Source organism: Antrostomus carolinensis, unplaced genomic scaffold (genome assembly GCF_000700745.2).
Source record: "Antrostomus carolinensis isolate BGI_N321 unplaced genomic scaffold, ASM70074v2 scaffold899, whole genome shotgun sequence".
In the NCBI taxonomy this organism is placed as follows: Eukaryota; Metazoa; Chordata; class Aves; order Caprimulgiformes; family Caprimulgidae; genus Antrostomus; species Antrostomus carolinensis.
In genome coordinates this window covers 30,274-50,511 of record NW_010339069.1, presented here as the reverse complement: position 1 = coordinate 50,511, position 20,238 = coordinate 30,274, and the positions used below count along the sequence as shown (strand labels likewise).

Genomic DNA, 20,238 nt, shown 5'->3' with positions numbered 1-20,238 from the left:
CAGGAATTTTGTTCAACCAAAAGTTGCCAAGTGATCTCTGGATTTGGCTGAGAGTTTGTAAAGCGCTTTGGGTTCCTTTGGGATGAAAATGATACCAAACCCCCAGGCATGGGATTAACCCAACTCCATCACTAGTTCTTTGCAAAGATCCCAGTTCCTCTTAGTCATTAGAAAAGATGAATATCACTTTCCAAGCTGTTCTTATGTCAAAAAGATGACATCAAGTGTGATTGTTAAAGGTTTCCCAGACCCAGCAGGTATGATAGCCTGAATCTCTGTGCTGCTACCACGGTTGTGTTACGATGCAGTAGGACGCGTTCTAATGTGACGCTATTTTTTCCATCGTTTGTACTGCAGGAGGTCTTTGATCGCCTCTATTTGATTTATACTGTTGGATACTCCATCTCTCTGGGATCCCTCACAGTTGCTGTCCTTATCCTGGGATACTTCAGGTAGGCGGCTCTGTTTCTACCTAAGCAAGTTGTCACTAGACTGGAAAAGCCTCGGGCTTTCCTAAAGGATAAAATTGGGGTGGCATGTGTTTCTTCAGAAAGGCACAAGAGGTTGCATCTGTGCTTTGGGTTGTGTTAGTGTCACTTAGGTCAAATTTCTTGGGGGATGGTGGGTGGGATGTTTTAATTTCTTCCTCTTGCCTGCCATGGAGTTTTCTAGACCCTCTTTGTAGCAAATGGGAAGAGAGGCATCTCCAGGAAGAGATTTGTCTCCTCTGGAAGAGTATCTAAGGTTTTCTGTCCCTATCACCCCTGCAGATGACTGGCTTAGATTTAGATGGTTACTTATTAGGTAGAAAAGGTTTCATAAGGGGAATTCCACTCTAAACCCAAATATTCATGAAGGACAGACCAGTTGAAGGGGACCTCATCCACCTAACAGTGCTGGACTGACCCCTCCACTCTCCCCATGCTGCTGCTGTACCCAGGGAGCCAAAAATCACCACTCACCCTCCTAAATCTGATTTTCTGCCTTCTCTTTCCACCATCCCTCCCAAGTGATGTAGACCCCAAAGCAGCATTTTGAACCCACAAAACAGCATTTTGAACCCACCCCATCCAGCCCTCAGACCTGGTTGTTGCATGTCCTTGTGGCTGTAGAGACCAGGGGAGGGAAGGGATGAAAGGTCTCTTTCACAGCTAGAAGTTTGTCCTTTGAGAAACCATTCCTGGTGAGATACAGGTGGAGCTGGGTGCTGAGTCCTGATCACCTAAGCCCCAGGTTTACCTCCTTTTGGTAGCTGGCAGTGACTTCTCCTAGCAGACAGCAGGACCCAAACAACAGCTGTGGAGGGAAATTCTCAATGCAGCAAGCAGCTACGTGGTGTCTGCAGATGAACTCAGCAGGTCCCACCACGCAAGCTTGAGCTAAGCCCTGAACACATACCACTGGGAATAGAATGTGTGGCCTTTTGCTCTAAGAAGGTCATAGGGATTTGCTTGGATGGAAGAGCATCCCAGCACCCAAATCTGTAACACACACAAGCCAAAGGGGACTACAAACCCGTACTGGAGGCACTGCACGTGATGTAGTCCTGGAATCCACCCCTGCCACCACCCTCCTCTCCTCTCAACCCTTACCCTCCTGTTTAATTTCCCACTAGACAATGGCAAGGTTATTAAAAGATTTAATGTCCATGCATGCAAGAGTATTCCTAGTTTCAGGAGACACGCTCTCTCTTTCTTCATGAAGTCAGAGTGCTTCACTTACAGCCCAGACCACATGGACAACAGTGCTAGAGCATCTTTGTCTCAAGGATCAAAGCAGCAGCAGGGACCAAGTTAAATTTTATTCCAGATAACACATAATCCAGAGATTCACTGACTATATTTCAAAGGCAGGGAACAAAGCCCATCTTCATTTTTACCTCAACAGTTCCACTTGGTGTAATTTGTATGATAATAGCACAGGAAACAACTGTTATTACTGTGAAAATCTCCCCCAAAAGGAGAAAAAACCCTCACAGCTATGATTTTTTTTTTTTATTTCAATTATTGAATCTGAGGATTTAAGAGAATATTAACCCATTAATAGATTCATGCATGGCTAATCAGGCAACACAGCTATAGGGGAACCCAACAGGTCTATTAGTACCTTCTCTCCAAAGGAGGATCACCATTTTTAAAACACACCTCACATATATGGGTCTAACCCGTTTGCATCCAGCTTTTCCCCCCAAAAGGATCTTAAAGCGCTTTACAACCAGCATTTGTTGGGGTCATTGCTGCCATTGCTGGGGTGGAGCCCAGAAACTGCTCAGTATGACCAAGCAAAGGGTCACCAAGTGTCTCTGATGGTGAACAGAGAAAATAGCCCAGCACGCTATAGTTACCACTATAGTTGCTACGAGATTTGGAGTAGGCACAAAGATTAGCAGTTTGTAAGAACTTCTTCAAGGTTTTTAGTGGCCACAAGTTCTTTAGCCTTTGTGGTCCATTTCCTCTGCACAAAGTGTAGATAAATATGAAGCCTTTAAACATGGGGTTTGACTCTGAGAAGGGTAGACTTGTTGGAGGGATGGATTTAACAGTGAAAAGGACACACACAGGATACACCCTTTAGTACCAGTGAGCACTGTGAATGTATCCTGCTTTCTATCTCTACATCTTGGAAAATGACTGCATGTTTGACACACACTCATTGCATGTGATCATCAGGGACATGTTCATCATGTACACATTGCACAGCTGTTGATGGCTCACTGCATGTTCACTGCACACCACACGGACATTCCCTGAAGGTACACTGCTCACTGCCCACACCCTGAGCATTGGTTGCACACTCACCGCATCCATCTCAATGTTCACACTTCATGCTGAGTGCACCTCCCATCACCTCCAGATGCATGTGTGCTGCACACACACGTCCAAACTGGTTGTATATGTTCTGCAAACACACTGCATGCACAACTCACTCCAGATTGGCACACGCTGAGCATGGACTGCTCATCAGGTACCCTCCTCCTGTTGCATGTGCACTGCACATACCATCCTCCAGATGTAGACTCACTTCCCACTGCATGCATGCTCACTACTCATGCCCAATAGAGACAAAACTACTGAGCCTTGATAGAACAATGGGCGATGATTATAAACTGGAAAAGAGTAGATTTAAGTATTAGGAAGAAAATCTTCACAGTGAAGGTGGTGAGCCAGTGTCCCAGGTTGGCCAGAGAAGCTGTGGCTGCTCCTCCCTGGAAATGTTCAAGGCCAGGTTGGATGAGGCTTTGAGCAACCTGGTCTAGTGGAAGGTGTCCCTGCTGATGGCAGGGGAGGTTGGAACCGGATGAACTTTAAGAAGCCTTCCAACCCAACCATCCTGTGATTCTATGATTCTATTTCTTTCCAAGATTTCCCAGTCAAAAATAAAATGAGTATAGGCACAACATCATCCTAATGCAAAGTCAATAGCAGTGTGATGTGACCAACCCCCTGGAGTAAGTGTTAACTCATTTATCAACCCCATGGGTGAACTGTGAGCACAGGGCAGCAGTGGCACTATCACTGCTTCCCCGTGTTGGCACAGAGGAGCTGGGGCTCTTCAGAAGCAGAGATGACCCTGAGTCTGTCCAACAGATGGGCTAAACTACTCCAACCTTTCTCTGTCTCCTTCTCCAGACGTTTGCACTGCACTAGAAACTACATCCACATGCACCTGTTTGTTTCCTTCATGCTGAGAGCCATGAGCATCTTCGTGAAGGACGCAGTCTTGTACTCCGGGTCAGCTTTGGAGGAGATGGAACGGATCTCAGAGGAAGACTTGAAATCCATTACTGAAGCACCTCCAGCTGATAAATCACAATTTGTGAGTATTGCTGGAGCAGTTGGTTCTCCAGGCTTCGTGTCTCTCTCCTCTCTGTTCAACCCCTCACATCTTTCAGGGGGATTTTTCACCCTACTGAGGGACACCAGCTCCATGCTTTTCTTCACCCTCCACAGCCTCTCCTCATCCCTTCCCACTCCTCAATCCACTGTCCCTGTGGGACTGCCCAGCCCCAGAGCTAAGGCAGTGTTGTTCCCCATAGCAGTCAAAGGTAAAGTCAAGGTTGAGGTTTTAGTTCCCATCTACAACTACTACTTTCAGCATTCCCCTGATGTTCCCTAAAGTGTATGGCTCTGGAAACTCCTCTGGCTATGCCAGCACAAGGCATATCTGCCCTTGTATTTCATAGCGTGTCCTTTCCCACCACAATGTGAAACTGGTTGATTTTCCACCTGGAGCTCCTCTCTGTGTGATCTGTGAAGTCATCACTTTGTTGGAACATCTGTCCCATCAAACTAACAGCCCAGACGTAGCAAAGCCGTGATTTAATGTCTTGGGAGTTTCTCAGCCCTGACCCCAGATCTAGAGCAGAAGTAGCTTGTGAGGAAGAAGGTCAGCAGTAGACATCTCACCTTACTGTAATTTTGCAGCAAACCATCTTGGGTTGCTCCTGTTGTGGTTTATTTCCATCTCTGAAAAAAAAAGACATTTTAGAAGGTGCAATGGAGGCATTATGTGCTATCATGAGAAAAGGTGCAAAAAGCAGATGTCTACAAGGGAAACACCTTCCTTCAATCCACTTCTCAGGATTTATCTATGGTCAGCTAAGTCAGTATGGTCCATAAAACCAGTTGAGTCAATGGCACAATGAACCACATTCTAAAATTCAAATTGAAGTGAGGTCAGGTGATTTTGACTCTAGAAGTACATGTTTCTTTCTGCTGTATTGAAAGCTCAGATGGAGACACCTGCATTGTCCATGTAATTGGAGGGGATGAAGCCCATCCTCATTTTCAAAGTTGTCCCCACTCAGTGAAGTTGTCTGCTCTCCTTGTCATTGATCTCATCACAGGTTTCCCATAACGGATCCTAGGTATGATAGCTCATCATCTGTGCTGCAGAAACAGTCAAGGTAGATTTTAGTACCTAAGATCAAGGGTTACCATCAATGCACTTGAAAAACCTGAATGGAGTCACTCTAGCAACGTGGCAACAAACTTTCTGCTTGTGTATTCATTCAGCTTCTCAAGTCTTTCACAGTTTGTACTACTCCCATGGACCTGGCCACCAACACCCCTGCATAAAATCAGCATATATGAAGTGTCCTGCTGTGCACCCAAATGCCCCCAAATGTAAATTTTTATCGTGTTTCCTTCCCATTTCAGAGATCCATTTCATTAATTTGGTGATTCTATGGCTGAAGAACTCAGCACACTTCAAAACATTTCCTTTTTGGAAAGAACACCAAATGTTTTATTGCATTGTTTTCTGTTTCTCCTTGGGCTGGACTCATTATAAGGCATAATTGGGACAATATATCGTATTCTCTGAATATTAGCAATTTAATTACATTTCCCATACTGCCAAATTGAAAGGCAAACAAGTTATAAAGGCAACAATTAATGTATTTTTTGTGTCTCCAAGTGAAGTGGGAGCTTTGCAGTTATTGCCTGATGCCACCTGTGTATGGGTAGATGGTGATTTTTTGTAAATATCAAAATTATTGTTAAACCTAGATGGAGGTTTTTTAATTGATCTTTCTTTTTTAACTCACTCTGTCTGTAAAAGAAAATGGGTGTAAGTGTGTCCATATTTTTTATATGTATATATATATATATAAAAATATGTGCACGTTCATTCTGGTTGGCAAAGAATCAGCATAAGACTTGGACCAGAATAAAAAATTCTCTTTTTATTTACAACGTACTTATCATTCACATTTTCTATGAGTCACTCATAGTCACAGAATCACAGAGTCACAGAATGTTGGGGATTGGAAGGGACCTCGAAAGATCATCCAGTCCAATCCCCCTGCCAGAGCAGGAACCTAAATGACATCACACAGGAAGGTGTCCAGGCGGGTTTTGAATGTCTCCAGAGAAGGAGACTCCACACCCTCCCTGGGCAGCCTGTCCCAGGGCTCTGTCACCCTCACCGTAAAGAAGTTTCTTCTCAAGTTTAAGCAGAACCTCCTGTGTTCCAGCTCACACCCACTTCCCCTTGTCCTACCATTGGGCATCACTGAGAAGAGCCTGGCTCCATCCTCCTGACATTCACACTTAACATATTTATAAACATTAATGAGGTCACCCCTCAGTCTCCTCTTCTCCAAGCTAAAGAGCCCCAGCTCCCTCAGCCTTTCCTCAGCAGGGAGATGCTCCACTCTCTTCATCATCTTGGTGGCTCTGTGCTGGACTCTCTCCAGCAGTTCCCTGTCCTTCTTGAACTGTGGGGCCCAGAGCTGGACACAATATTCCAGATGTGGCCTCACCAAAGTAAGGGGCAGCATGGAGATGGGCTGCTGCTGTAGGATGTGTTTGGTAGTCAGAAAGTTCCCATGAAATTGGATTACCCAGAGTTCTAGTATTTCCACATTGACAAAAGGTGGTATCATGTGCCCCTTTGTACCAATTCACCCCATATGGCATCTTTAGTTTGCAGCCTTTCTCTACTAGAGCTGAGAAATCTGGGGACAAGGATAGCTTTGCTCCATTCTGTAGAAGGGCAGGAGAACACTGAGTAACAGTCAGGGTTTTTACCTCTCAAGAAAACAAAGGATTGAAGGTCAGTGTGGAGTGAGAGTTCAGCTAATGCACTCATTTAAAATCAGTGTGTCTTGGAAGTTTCTACCAGGTCTTCCACCTTGCAGCTCAGATCTGTTCAGAAAATACCTTGCCATTGTGAGTGAAATCCTCCATCTTCGGTTTGCTATTGGAGGACCAGTCATCAAAGCCTACAGCAGCCATCTAGGGTGTCTTCACACTCGTTGAGGAAAGACAGGGAGCCCTGGAGAACCCTGTCTTGGACATCTGTGATGGGAGAGGGTGACTCACCCTCAGCACAGTGCCCATATCTCTCCACAAGCTGAAGAAGGAGTCGTACTCTCAAGAGATGTGATGTGCACTAGGTCACCCAGACCAAGGTGACTCAGTTACAGCCATTTGTCCTCTAACGTGGACAAGAATCACAGGAAAAAGATGAAACATAGCTGTCCTAGAAAGCACGTGAACCCCTCATCACTGGGGTTGGGGGAATGTAGGATCAGGTCAGCATGTCTCCACATGTGCCCCGTCCTCCTACACCTCCCAATTCACCTGCTATTGGAGACATGTTTTCAGGCTAAGGGGAAGCTTTCTTCTCAGCTGTTCCTCTCTTCTGTTCTTGCACTGATTTTCCCCCTTCTAGAAGCCTTGCAACAGAATTTTCTGATTTCTTTTCTTTCTCCATCTTGTTTTCCAGCTCATCTTGGCAAATTATGGCTTTATGGAGAACAAGAATTTCACATGATGTTCCTCACATAACCCTGTCTTTCTGTGGTCATTGCAGGTGGGCTGTAAAGTAGCGGTTACCTTCTTCCTCTACTTCCTGGCAACCAATTACTACTGGATTCTGGTGGAAGGGCTCTATCTCCACAGCCTCATCTTCATGGCATTTTTCTCAGAGAAGAAGTATCTTTGGGGATTCACATTATTTGGCTGGGGTAAGTCATGGCTGACCTTTAAGAAGCCTGTTGGATGTAGTCTTTGAAGCAGATAGTACGTAGACATAAAAATAGGAGAGGGGACAGAAGAAGGGTGAGCATCAGAGACACAGTGACTCTTGAAAGCACAGGTTCAGAATTCAGGTTAGCTCTCTTGTGAAGCCTTTACAATTTCTAAATTATGGTATTCACACTGTGGCACTTCCAGGATCTCTGGAAGGATCAGTCCAGGCCTGGAGAGACAACACATCTTGCTATCCTTCCAGGGCAGCATGTGTGGGCATGTGACAGCTGACTTTAGTGCATTCTCTTGAGTGATCACAAGCTCTGTCAAGTCCCTCCTGTTGAGAAACAGGCATTGAGTAGGGGTGTTGGAAAGTTGTGTGAGGCTGTGAACATCTGCTCCCAACAGTAGAGCTAAGCTCTGATTTCCTACCTCAGATCTCAGTTGCTTTAAAAAGTTCTTGAGGTTTCATGAGTGTTGGAGCACCAGAAGAAAGCTGCAATTTGTGGGGAAGTCTTTTTTTTTTTTCCCCCTTTTCTCTTTTAACTTGGGCATCTTTCCCTGGAGTAAGGAGAAAGGGGCAGGATGTGGGTGCAGGGAGGTTGCTCATTAGTAGAAGGCATTGTGGGCACACACATTTCAGACAAGAATGTGCTTTCTGTTCTCTTCTGGCATTACCTTTGGCTTGCAAGGAGTTATGAGGTGCTGGTAGGCTGAGGACAATAAAACAACTGCTCACAGTTGTCTGAAGCGTGTGGACTGTAAGGTAGAGGAGGAAATGTAGTAGATGATCCTCGAGGATATAACTAAGAATAATGGAGTGTAGGTCTACAAAGGAGCTTACAGCAGGAAAAACTTGTTCAGAGGTGTCTATGGTTACCTCTAAACTACATGGCCCAGGACCACTTCCCAGTTTCCAGGTCCAAAATGCACCTGACCACATCCTAACTGCATTTAAGACAAAATTAATATGTGTACCACACCATCCCCATTCCAGCACATGATTTCTTCTGGAAGAAAACTGATGTCTATAACAGTGGAGCTCTGAGCAAACCCAATAGTGCAGGTCCAAGTTTATGGAGGATTGTGGGGTTTCTTTTTTTGCTTTGTGAGAGCAAGCAAGGGATTCACTAGTCAAAGGGAGTCCCATCTGCAGGACTTTCCAGCCTTCCTCCATCACCACTGTGATTATAAGGGAGAAGAGATCCACAAACTCCTTCCTAATTTCATGTTCAGCTGGTGCATAGGTCAGAAACTGCTGGTGCTGCCATATGATAAAGACAGAAGGTGTAAATATGAGTCCCAAAGTGGGTATCCATCTCTCAGGCAAAGTCTACTCCCAGCCAGCTGGTAGGTTTTGAGGAAAATGGATCAATCAATAAATATAAAGAGATATTCTGGGGACAGGGCATTTCTTACCTCAGCTGCTGTGAGACAGAGAGGACTTTAGATGTCACCTATATTTTTTTAACAAATGCACAAAAAAAAAAAATCCTAAAAAACCATCCTCTTCCAAACCTTCAAGCTACATAAAATTTACTTCTCAGAAAAATGACATTAAACTCTACAGAGTAGAAGCAATTCCCCAGAGCAAATTCTGAGACAGAAGGAAACAGTTGAAAAATAATGCCATATGTTAAACAAGAAAAACCAACTCGATGCTGCTCGTTATGCAGCCAAAAGAAAACAATCTAACAGGCATGGGTTCCTCTCATTAATTCTTCCAACCACTGCCAGAGTATAATCATTTTATCAGAGCCACCACAAAGCTGAAATCACACCTGTCACAACACCAATCGTCTAGGAGCTTCCAAAAATTTGAGGTTGCTCAATTTAAATTCTTTTGGCATGAGAACATAGGATCCCTCCAGTTGCATTTGTTTTTGCTTTGTTTTGATTAGCATGATAATGTACACACGTACACCCCCACGTAGACGTATTGCTTTGATAGCTTTTGGGCACTGGAAAGGGCAACTCAATCCAAAATCTACTGGAATCAGTGGAAAAATTCCAGTTCCCTGCAATGGACACTGGATCCTGCCCATACCACAGCAATGACAGGGAATCAGTGATAAATCATTACGACATTCCACATAGGTACAAAAAAGACCAGTTTACCCCAAAAGCTGGGATCTTTTTTTATTTTAATTTTATTTTTCTTGCTTATGTAACGATAAACAGCACTGGATTTATCCCACCTGGAAATTTCCAAGATGGGTGTAGGGAGTAAAAAAATCACCCTACAACATCTTTTTTTCCAGGTTACTGAGGAAACCAGAATGTATAGTTAATCTTTTATGTGAAAACCAAAGATTTCTGTCGAGTCTTTTCAATCCACAACCTCACTGGCACAAGGGAGCACAGCTCCGTGAAAGTCCACAGCTCCTTTCTTGAGAGGGGAGACACTGATGACAGAAAGGAACTTGTTCCTTACCAGCACCCAACAAAAATAAATAAATAATGATATTATGGGCAACAATAAATTCCCCAGCAGTCTTCAAGTTTCCCGCAGCTGTTTTATGAAGGAAGCTTAAGAAGCATGACCAATAGCTAGAAAACCCAAGCTGATTCCACTGGCATTTTTCCTTCACATCATGTTAATTCTTCCCCCCCTTGGCTAGACTACCCTGGCTTTTAACTATGGTGCAAATGAGGTTTACAGGGAGACCTGGAGAAGACAAATAGATTGCTGTGTTACCTTTAGAGGTTCTGAGGTCCAAAATCTCATGTTGGTGAGCCCTGCATGTTTATGTAAGCAGCAATCATCCTTGCCTGAAAATATTCTTACCTAACAGGACAAGAGGGTATTATTAGCCCTATTTAATATTAGGAAACTATGACACAGCAGGACTGAAAAAACACATGCATTGTTCCTCAGAGAGGTTTTCAAATAGCAGGGAACTGAGACCAGATTTCTCCAGACCTACATAAGGTCTTTATTCATAAGCTTTCTTCTCCTAGCAGTCGCTTTGCAATCACCTCTCTTACTCACAGCTTTGACACATGCATGAAAGCCATTTTTCCAACTGGTAGGAGACACACACACAAGAAAAGCAACGGAGGAGAGTAAGGGGGGTGGGATGGACACCATACTTTGCCCAGATTGAGGTTTTCACTTTTTCCAGCTGATGGGGAATTCACAGAATCACCTGGATTGGAAAAGACCTTTAAGGTTATCAAGTCCAATCATGAACCCAACACTGACAAGTCCACAGATAACCCATGTCCCTCAGCACTATGTCTCACATCCAATCTCAACTGCCCTTGGTGCAACTTGAGGCCATTTCCTCTTGTCCTGACCCTTGGTCCTTGGTTAAACAGACCCACCCCCACCTCTCTCCACCCTCCTCCAAGGGACTTGCACAGAGCCACAAGGTCTCCCCTCAGCCTCCTTTTCTCCAGGCTCAACAACCCCAGTTCCCTCAGCCACAAGGGAACTCAGCACACTTGTGCTCCAGACCCTTCCCCAGCTCCGTTGCCCTTCTCTGGACACGCTCCAGCACCTCCATGTCCTTCTTGGACTCAGGGGCTCAACACTGAACCCAGCACTCCAGCTGTGGCCTCACCAGTGCCCAGTCCAGGGGGACCAGCACTGCCCTGCTCCTGCTGCCCACACTGGTGCTGATCCAGGCCAGGATGCCATTGGCCTTCTTGGCCACCTGGGCAAGATACTTGACTTTATAGCACCTGCATTGTACACACTGTGTGTATGGACTGGAAATGCACAGCGCATACAATGTGGATTCTGTAGAAGTCACTCAACGGCATCACCGCCCGGTGGGATTCATCCTGTGTCACACTGGTCGTGTACATAGGGTACATACATGGAAGGGGGAGGACATGCATGCATCCATCCATACCTGCATCTGTCTGTGCTCACAACCACCTGGGAGATCACAGGCTTTTTGAAATCTCACTTTCCTTTCCCTGGTGGGTTGGCCAGATGCATCTAATTACGTGTGACTTTCCTGCTCATGAAGCTGCACCCTCCTGGGTGTCTTGCTATTTGTGGAGATCTTTGGATGTCTGACTTTGAGGACCTCAGTCTTGATTTTCTGACTAATGGCTTTCTCATCAATGGGTACTGTGAGTGCTCAGCAGGAGGGATTGTCAGTTTTGGGGCATCACAGACCAAGACTTTCATGTGGAGACACCAAAAAGTCAGTCATCACCCTCTGAAAGTAAAAGAGGTGCTGGAGGCAAAGCTAAGACTTCTGATTCTTCAAGTTGAAATACTGGTTTACCAGAGTGAGAGAAAGATTGAACTCTAGAAGTTACATGACAGTCCAACCTCTGCATGTTATATTGATGTAAATCTAAAAAGGGGGCAGAGGAAAAGGAGGGAGAAGACTCATAGCACTTCTTGCAGATTTAAGAACATTTATGATGGTTCACACTAAATAAATAAATAAATAAATAAATAAATAAATAAACAAATTGAAAAGAACGATGTAAGAGTCAGAGAAAGACAAATGTAGCCATAAAGCTGGTGCCAGGAATTCACTTTGTGTGTTTTGCTAAAAATGTTGAGGATCCTTTTCCTAAGCTTGCCTGAACAGAGTGAGGCAACAGTGCACAGGGCACAATTTATTGTGTATTATGCACAATTTATCATATTATACACAATTTATGTGTATTATCCACACATAGGGATTTTTCAAGTAGAAATATTTTCTCCTGTATATTTTATTGTCACGAGGAACCTTGAACACAGCACAAGATTAGTATGAATGGGAACAGTGTCTTTTCTGAAGTACAGGACAGGCTAGGGAGGAACAAGTACATATCAAACACACCCAAATCTGTAAAACAATCCATCTTTTAAGCCTAGAGCTTCACAATAGCCAGTGAACATCCACCATCTCACAAGCAGGCAGCATGTATGTCAGCCTCTCAACATGGCCAACTTCTCAGTTGATATAAACTGGAATATCACCAATGATATCAGCAAAGCTATATGTATTTAAACCCTTGATAGCTCAGCCAGTCGTCCAGAACACGCACATATTTTTCATAGATAAATGATTAACAGTGAGGAGGAAATAGATGGTGCTTGTTACAATAAATCATCACCTTCCCCAAGTCCTCAGCTTCAGCTTCAACATGCTCAGGGATTCCCAGTGCAATAGGTTAAGTATTTTCTTTCCAATGCCAACCATCGCCTGAGATTGTAAAGCTGGATGAATTCCTTATAAATGTATCTTTGTAGGCAGTGCTGCTGCTCCACTAGTCCTGAGTGAGCCTCTGTGTTTAATTATTTATGCTTTCTTATATTACCATGGCATTTAAAGGTTCCAACCAAGATAACGACCCCTTTGTCCATATGTGTATGAGACAGGCGTCCCTGCTCCACACCCCAGCTCAGGAAAGCGTCCGTGGTCAGGAAAGCCTTTAAGCACTCTAATGAGACTTAAGTGCATGCTGAAAGTTAAGCGTGTGCTTATGCATGCCGAGCCCCAATGAGCTTAAACTGTGAACAGCGTATTTACAGTCATCGGTGATAAATGTCGCCTTTATTTATTTTTTAATTTTTTCTTTCACCTGAAAGGGGTTATTCTTCTTGAATTTGTGGAAGCTACTGTGGATTTGATCCTGCCTTTTAAGGGAAGCCAGTAGGGGACTCAGTTGTGCGAATAAAGCCTCTGCTGGACCTTAAAAAAAAAATAAATAGAAGGTTGCATTTGGATATTGGTGATTCTTTTACTTTTCACAGGGAAAAGATGATGTCCAGTGTAACTGTGCTGAAATAAAAATGGTTCATTTGGGCATGAAGCTTTGGCTAGAGTATTTTGCAAGCGTTACTCTAAATTCTAGCATTTTTCTGCTTCACGCAGCAAGTCTCTCACAGTTCACAGAGCTTCTAATCCATCCACCCTTGTGCTGGAAGAAACAGTCTGAGCTTGACTCTAGATCCACATTTCCTTGATGTCTGGGGAAGGGTACAAATATCTTGGGAAAGGTTTGTTGCACAAAACCCTTCTCTGTCTCAAAGTGAATGAGATGGCTAGAGCAGCTACCAGTCAGCCAGGTTCAAGCACTACAGATGATGTACCTATAAAGTAGTGCTAGAAGAAAGACTTGATGATTTATGCTGTCAAGTCCATGACCCATCTCAGTCAAAGACCAGCTGGGCATCTTCCAAACACAGGAGGTAGCTTAAGCCTGAACCAATCCGGTCCAGCAACTTGGGAAAGCAAGCTGCTTCATTTTCAAAGCCAGTAGAGTTCAGTAGAGTGAACATGTCTAAGCTATGACATTTGTCTTCCAGAAAATTCTCCTTGCTACTCCTTGGTTTACCATTTAGACTACAGAAGAGATCTGAGACCATGATCAGGCTTTTCTAGTCTAAATTATGCTTGAATATTCAAAAACTCCTTCTTCCACCCTCCTCTAGACCACTCCACTTGCATTTATGATAACTGAGCCCTCTAGTCCCCCTACTCACCCCGTCTGACCTGTGTTTTTTTGCAGGACTCCCTGCTGTATTTGTTACAGCGTGGGCCAGCGTGAGAGCCACTCTAGCCGACACAGAGTAAGTCTCACCAGATTTTCTTTCCTCCCTTTTACGTGTGATGCTTTTGTGGGACTTTTTGCTTTGGGGGTGAATCAACAGGAAAAAGGGAACCATGAAAATCCAGAAGTGATTTCTACTATGAAGTCAGCAAACATCTTTTTGCGGGGGCGTGACAGGGAAAGATAAGGTGGCTGCAACTTTCCTAGTTTTCCATTAATTTTACAGAATTTGATAAATGTGAACCCCTACAGTTGTTATTTGTGGGGCTAAAGGGGACTGTTTCATAGCTAGGCAGGAACAGGATAATAGCCTTTAAAATCTTGAATTAATGGAAATGAAGTTGGGAGACAGGAGGTTCAGCACAGTCAAAGGAGGCAATTTGATGCTGATGAGATGGTGAAGCTGTAACACCTTGTTGAAGGAGATGTGGATGCCAGTATGTCCTTAGGTTTAAAAAGCATTTGTACAAATTCATGGAAGAAATTCCTCCAGAATTATTAAATACTCAGTAATGTTCTAGCTCAGGAAGCCATCCTGAACTGCAGCTTGATGGAAGAATATTCTAGAAAAATATCTCTACTTGCTTGCCTGTTGCATGTTAAATATCAACTTCTGGCTACTGTCAGAAACAAGATATGGATCAGCTGCTTCTTTGGTCCTACACATGCACTCTTATGGTCTCATATTCTTATAGTAACCTGATCAAAGGATCCATAGCATTCAACCTTCAAACCTCAACACAATCACTTTTTCCCCCCCAAAAAATGCACAGGTTTGACCACACATTAGGTTTCACCTGCCAACAAAAGTCTGGAGGTCCCCAGGCAACTTTCCAAATGGCTTTTCCTGAGAGGATACTGCTTTCCAAATGCGATTTCAGCTCTAGGCTTAGAAGGACCAGGTAGCACACCTACCACCTACTGAGGTATGATGCATTTGTGTTGGCACAGGCTCATCCTCATAGGAGCTTTCAGTCAGAACCAGTGGTTTCTCTGCCCCTACCTCTAGCTTTCCTTGAATAGCTGCCTGGGCAGAAATTTGGCCTGTGAAATGAATAGTGCAACTGCCATGTGGTGGCTGTCTGGCTCAGATAAAGAAAAGCCTGTGGCACTTCTCTCTCTGTGGTTAGAGAGAATTCAAACAGAGTAATTAACACTGAGTGACCTTATTCAATGACTGCTGGAAACACCTGGGAGGAAACAGTGTTCAGCACATTCTTGACAGGCAGAGGACTGTAGCTGAGCATCCACACCACCAACAGTTTGCTTTTCCAGTCTTCACTTGGATAAGGGTTGAAGGTGAAAAGGAGATAAAGACTTTGTAGGGAATGGCTGGTCTCACTGTGAGAGTAGGGCTGAAGGAAGCACAGGAACTGAATGTAGAACCACAGTATTTTTCCCATCACCACGTCTTCAGACAGGACTTCTCTCTATGCAAAGTTGTATGAGTTTATTCCAAGGGTCCATTTCAGCCTCTCTTGTTTTCATGGAAGCTGGATTACTTTTAGTGTAGATTTTTCTGGGAAGGAAATGAAGAAGCAGTAGAAAAGGGTGGATTCCTACCCAGAAGGGACAAGTCTTGATGACTGTGGAAAGAGCTGTTCCACCATCTGGAGAGCATAACTTTAAATGTGTTTAATAGCAGTTTCAATTTTGAGTAGTATAACAGCAGGAAAAGGGCTATTTTGAAGTCATGTTGACTGAAAACAGAGTTAGAGTGAGGTCCTCCCACTGCACCAGGCTTTGGAGGAACCCATCCTTCCAGGTTGGATTTATCCAACAAGATAACTTGAGCCTGTTGCTCTTTGTAACCAATGATTTCTTGATAAGATGTCAATCTCTTCTCAGGTGTTGGGACTTGAGTGCTGGCAATTTAAAATGGATTATTCAGGTGCCCATCCTGGCAGCTATCGTGGTGAGTACTGACTGATTGCAAGGGGTGGGAAGCAGTGCCTTTGGTCAGTGTAGGCTTAGTGCAAAGAGTTGAGCCAGGCTGCCCTACTCCTGATAGTGTAGAGTCTCTATATCCAGTCTAAGGGCATTATATTTGACCTGTCTGCAAGTTTGATAGCTGTCTACAGCGGAGTTTTATGAGCAACTTGAAGTTTTGCCTATGAGAGAAAAATTACACAGAGGTAAAACCCTAAAATCATTAATGAAAAACATTCAAGCCAATATTTCCATCCCATGAGGTACTGGAAAACTTCAGGGGTCACAACAACTTCTCACTAGTCATCTCCAGTGGGTTCTTTAGCTGGACCAAACTTTTCCCTCTGCATGATTCAGTGCCATCAGATTGTTTCAGACTTGCCTTTCTGAACTGATAAAAGCTTGAGATAACTTAGAAGTGGGGATGAAATTTAAACCACCCCAGCTGTGATCAGGCATGATGTTAGTCATTGACAGAAGATAACTTCAGCCCCCGCCCAGGAGCTAGAGGGGACAGAAAGGATATAAGTGACATTATCCAGATGCAGGAATGAGATCTCATAAGCTGGAGAGGTCACTATAAGATATGGTTATCTGCCCAAAGGGAATTCAATGGATGGTTATGTGTTTGCTTGAGTAGGGTCCTAACTACCTAGAGAACCTGCTTTCATGGTTTTCATGAATCACCCTCTTTCTTCCCTCTTTCTTTCTCTATCATTGTCCTTTACTCTATCTTCTGAAGGTTAGATAAGTGCATGCAAAAGAGCTTTTCCACCCCCACACATTCTGGTCCCCCTTTACACTAATCCATGAGTAGCAGGGTGGAGTCAGTAAGTATATAGTCTTCAGAGAGTTTTGCATCAAGCTCTATATACTTCCTTCTGACTCACAAATCAGGAGGCCTTGGAAGATGATCAGTGTGGGTGAGAAGAAAATCAGACCATCTGCATATAAACAGCAGGAAAGTTTCTGAGGTGACTATGCTTATATGTGCAATTAGGTGAGCTACTTTCGACTTGGAGGGGGGCTTTTTTTTCTTCCTCAGAATTTCCTTTTGGTGGAAATTCTCCACCTGGCTCTAGCAATTAGTTCTGCACCTTGGGAGAAACGAATCACCAATCCCACATCGTGGTCATTGGAAATGAAATAGTAGGATGGAGAAGAAAGTTCAGATGGTTCAACTAAATGAATGCCAGCAACCCCATTGCATTTAATTTAAAGCCCAATTAGCAGAGGAGAAAGAGCTCAATTGAGGCTCGTCCTTGTAAAAATAATGTTTCTCCATGAGGCTCTGCTTTGCTTGTACACTGGCTATTTGCAAATGCATCTATTTATTATGCAAAAATATTCTGTGGGTTGTTTCTGTTTAATTTCTGTGGGTTCATATTGTTCATTTGGCTGCTTTTTCAGTTCCCACACTGGCTGGTCATATGTTGCTGGACTAAGTTATGCATTTTCTGAAAGTACTTGCAGAGAATTTGAAGGCTGAGGGGCTTAAAATCCCTCCACTCTGCTGCTAACTTTGATGTTATTGAGTCGTCTGGATTTCTTTTAAAACTTAGCACATGTTTTAGGAAGTCAAAGAAGTTTTTCTCTTGATTGTGATAAGGTTGGACATCTTCAATTTAGCCGACAATTGAAGAACAAAATCCCACTTTTGAGCCTTTGAAGCTAGAAAAACTCATATGAGAAACAAAGCCTTCCTTTTTTTTTTTCCCCCTTTTTTTTTTCCCCTTTTCAGATTGGTTTCCAATGAAAATGAATTATCTGCCCCCAGGCTGTGTGCTTCTCTGCCTGTCGGTCTATCCATCCCTCCCTTATAACTTTTGTGCCAGTCAGTAAATTCCAACCAAATGTAACTAAGAGAATGGGGTTGCATGGATGTATAATTCCCACAAACCTCATGAAAACAGTCATACAGATAGAGGACAGAAATTCTACTAGTGCCCCTTCAAGGAAAATGGTGTAGAACAACCTCACCTCCTTTTTAACACAGAGGAGAGCTGTTCAAAATGAACTTGCACCTCGTTAAAGGAGAAGGAATCCAACCACAGATGACAAAGCCATAGCAAACCAGGCCATGTTCGTTCAGCAGCTCAGGGAACTACTTGTTTTAAGAGTGAGGATAATTAACCATTGGAATGACTTACCAATGGTTGTGGTAGGATCTCCGTCATGGAAACACTGAAACCCTGTTATAGCTCAAACAAAAAGGAATATAAGGAGGTCTTACGAACTGTGTTTTGCAGGAGATCAAACTAGAGGTTCACAATGGTTCCATCTGGCGTAAAACTATGAGCCTGTGTGTGGCATCGTAATTTGTTTCCTTGAAATGCTGCTATATTGGCATCTGAGAAGTCAAATGACTGCTGCAAGCCTCCAGAGAAACCCATAGGCACCAGCGTTAAGCCAGCAACGTGGATCTGCCCAGTGAAGACAGTTACACAATGGTTCTGCTTGTGGCCATACCATAGTCCCAAGAATGGGTTTGCCTGGGACAGCAGCAGGTGTAATCCCAGCACTAGTAAAACCCATCTCTGAGAAGCTCCAAAACCTGAGAATCCCTCAAACATCTCCCCAGGTTTCTTCTCTATTAAGTGACAGCATAGCCATGAGATGTTGCTGTTAGCTTTTCCTGCATGTTCTTGTAGGACTAGATTAGTTTGGTTGAGTAGCTGGCCACAAGATGGGTTCATAGATGTGGCTGCCTGCATAGGAAGTAAATATTACTTCCTTAATGTCCTTATCTGGTCCATACTACACACTCCTCCAGAGGGAGAGTTAGCAGTAGACATACAAGAGAAGTTTCACAGTTATATTGCCCTTCTGCATTCCTGATCTGTCATCTCTGGTTTGGTTGACTCTGTGTCTTCGTCATGGTGCAGTTAGCTTGCTCTTCTTTCCGTTTGCACATGGGCATATGGAAAGTCATCCTACTAACGCTTCTTTTAACCTGAGGAGACCTTAATCTCAGGTGGGCTAGAAGAGACATATGTAACCTAATTTCAGTCTGCTCCCTGGACCCCAAACTAAGTTTGAGAGGTTTATGAGACCATGAAAATTACCTATATCACTGTATGGAGGGTTTTTTTAAAAAGATAATGTGAAAAATATTGAATTGTCTGTAGTCCATACCTCAAAATGCCTCGTAAGCACTGCCTTGTATATTGACATTATATCTAGTTATCAGATGTCTACTGGGCTGGCTAGCTCAGATGTAGGTGTTTCCATATGAAATGCCCACACTTTGCCATAGAAAGCCTTTCGCTTCCCTCTCTCAACCATTTAGCTGACTAGATCCCACCCAAACATTGAGTCTTTGGTGTGGAGCTCACCCTTTCCACAGGACAAACTCTCCCAGGAGGAGCTTCATAAGCTCAGGTCACTGTGTGCCACAGCCCCTTGACTCATCTTGGGGAAAGCATTGAGTAAAATAACACTGTCATCATCTGGACCTTTTTAAAGAGTTATTTTCTTTGTTTTTGTTTTTTTCCCACCTCTTCCAGGTAAATTTTATTCTTTTTATCAACATTATCAGAGTCCTAGCAACCAAGCTACGAGAGACGAATGCAGGGAGGTGTGACTCAAGACAACAGTACAGGTGAGTCTCTTACCCTCTCCACTTTTTAGGAGATGTCAAAGTCCTTGTTTCACCTCCTTGACTACAGAGGGAGTCCAGGGTGACTAGTTCATGGTGTCTACACTGTAGACACCTAAAATAAGGTGAGAAGAATGACATCTTCCAAGTCTGATAATGCAGAATGACTCAACAGCAGTTTAAACATCTCCTAAACCTTTCAAATCCAACCTGGGGGACTTGCCTCATAGGTTAAAGAGAGGAATTCAGTCTCTTTAGTCAGTTTGGAAGTGACTGTGCTGGCCTTGAACCAAGAGTGCAAAAATAAAAGCATTGCTTATGCTGTTGAAGCCCCTAAAACTTGTATCAATTTATTTATTTTGATTTATTTCTCTCCTGTGCTTTGTAAAACTTGGTCTATTTGTTCAATCTGCCCTTCAGTGAGTTTTTCAGCACTTTTGCTGAGATGAAAAAAAGATTCCTGAGTCTTTGCTGGAAATCTGGCCTTCCCTTGTTTGTTTTGTTTTCCTTTGTTCTGCCAGCTCTTCCCTCTTGATAATTTAGAATATTTGTAGTATGGTCAAAACTGGACAGAAAAAAACAAACTGCTGAGACACCTCGGCTGGCTGAGAGCTCCTGAGGCTTCTCATAATCTCCTGAGTTGGACTGACCAGCATGACATATGCAGAGGCAGGAGAGCAGAATGATTTGGGCTGCAAACCATGAGCTCATTGCTACCAT

At 43.7% G+C, this 20,238-nt stretch overlaps 1 protein-coding gene across 1 annotated transcript in view; it reads left to right on the top strand.

Annotated features, from left to right (window-relative positions):
• Positions 1-357: 357 nt before the first annotated feature.
• LOC104530952 (parathyroid hormone/parathyroid hormone-related peptide receptor) overlaps positions 358-20,238 on the top strand; it is a gene marked incomplete at its 5' end in the record, with an annotated part of 24,718 nt that continues 4,837 nt past the window's right edge. Inside the window, 6 exons of the mRNA XM_010175697.1 lie at positions 358-452; positions 3,630-3,816; positions 7,321-7,474; positions 13,950-14,010; positions 15,840-15,906; positions 19,427-19,521. Of these exons, the coding sequence (XP_010173999.1) occupies positions 358-452; positions 3,630-3,816; positions 7,321-7,474; positions 13,950-14,010; positions 15,840-15,906; positions 19,427-19,521 (659 nt within the window). The remainder of the gene's footprint in view (positions 453-3,629; positions 3,817-7,320; positions 7,475-13,949; positions 14,011-15,839; positions 15,907-19,426; positions 19,522-20,238) is intronic.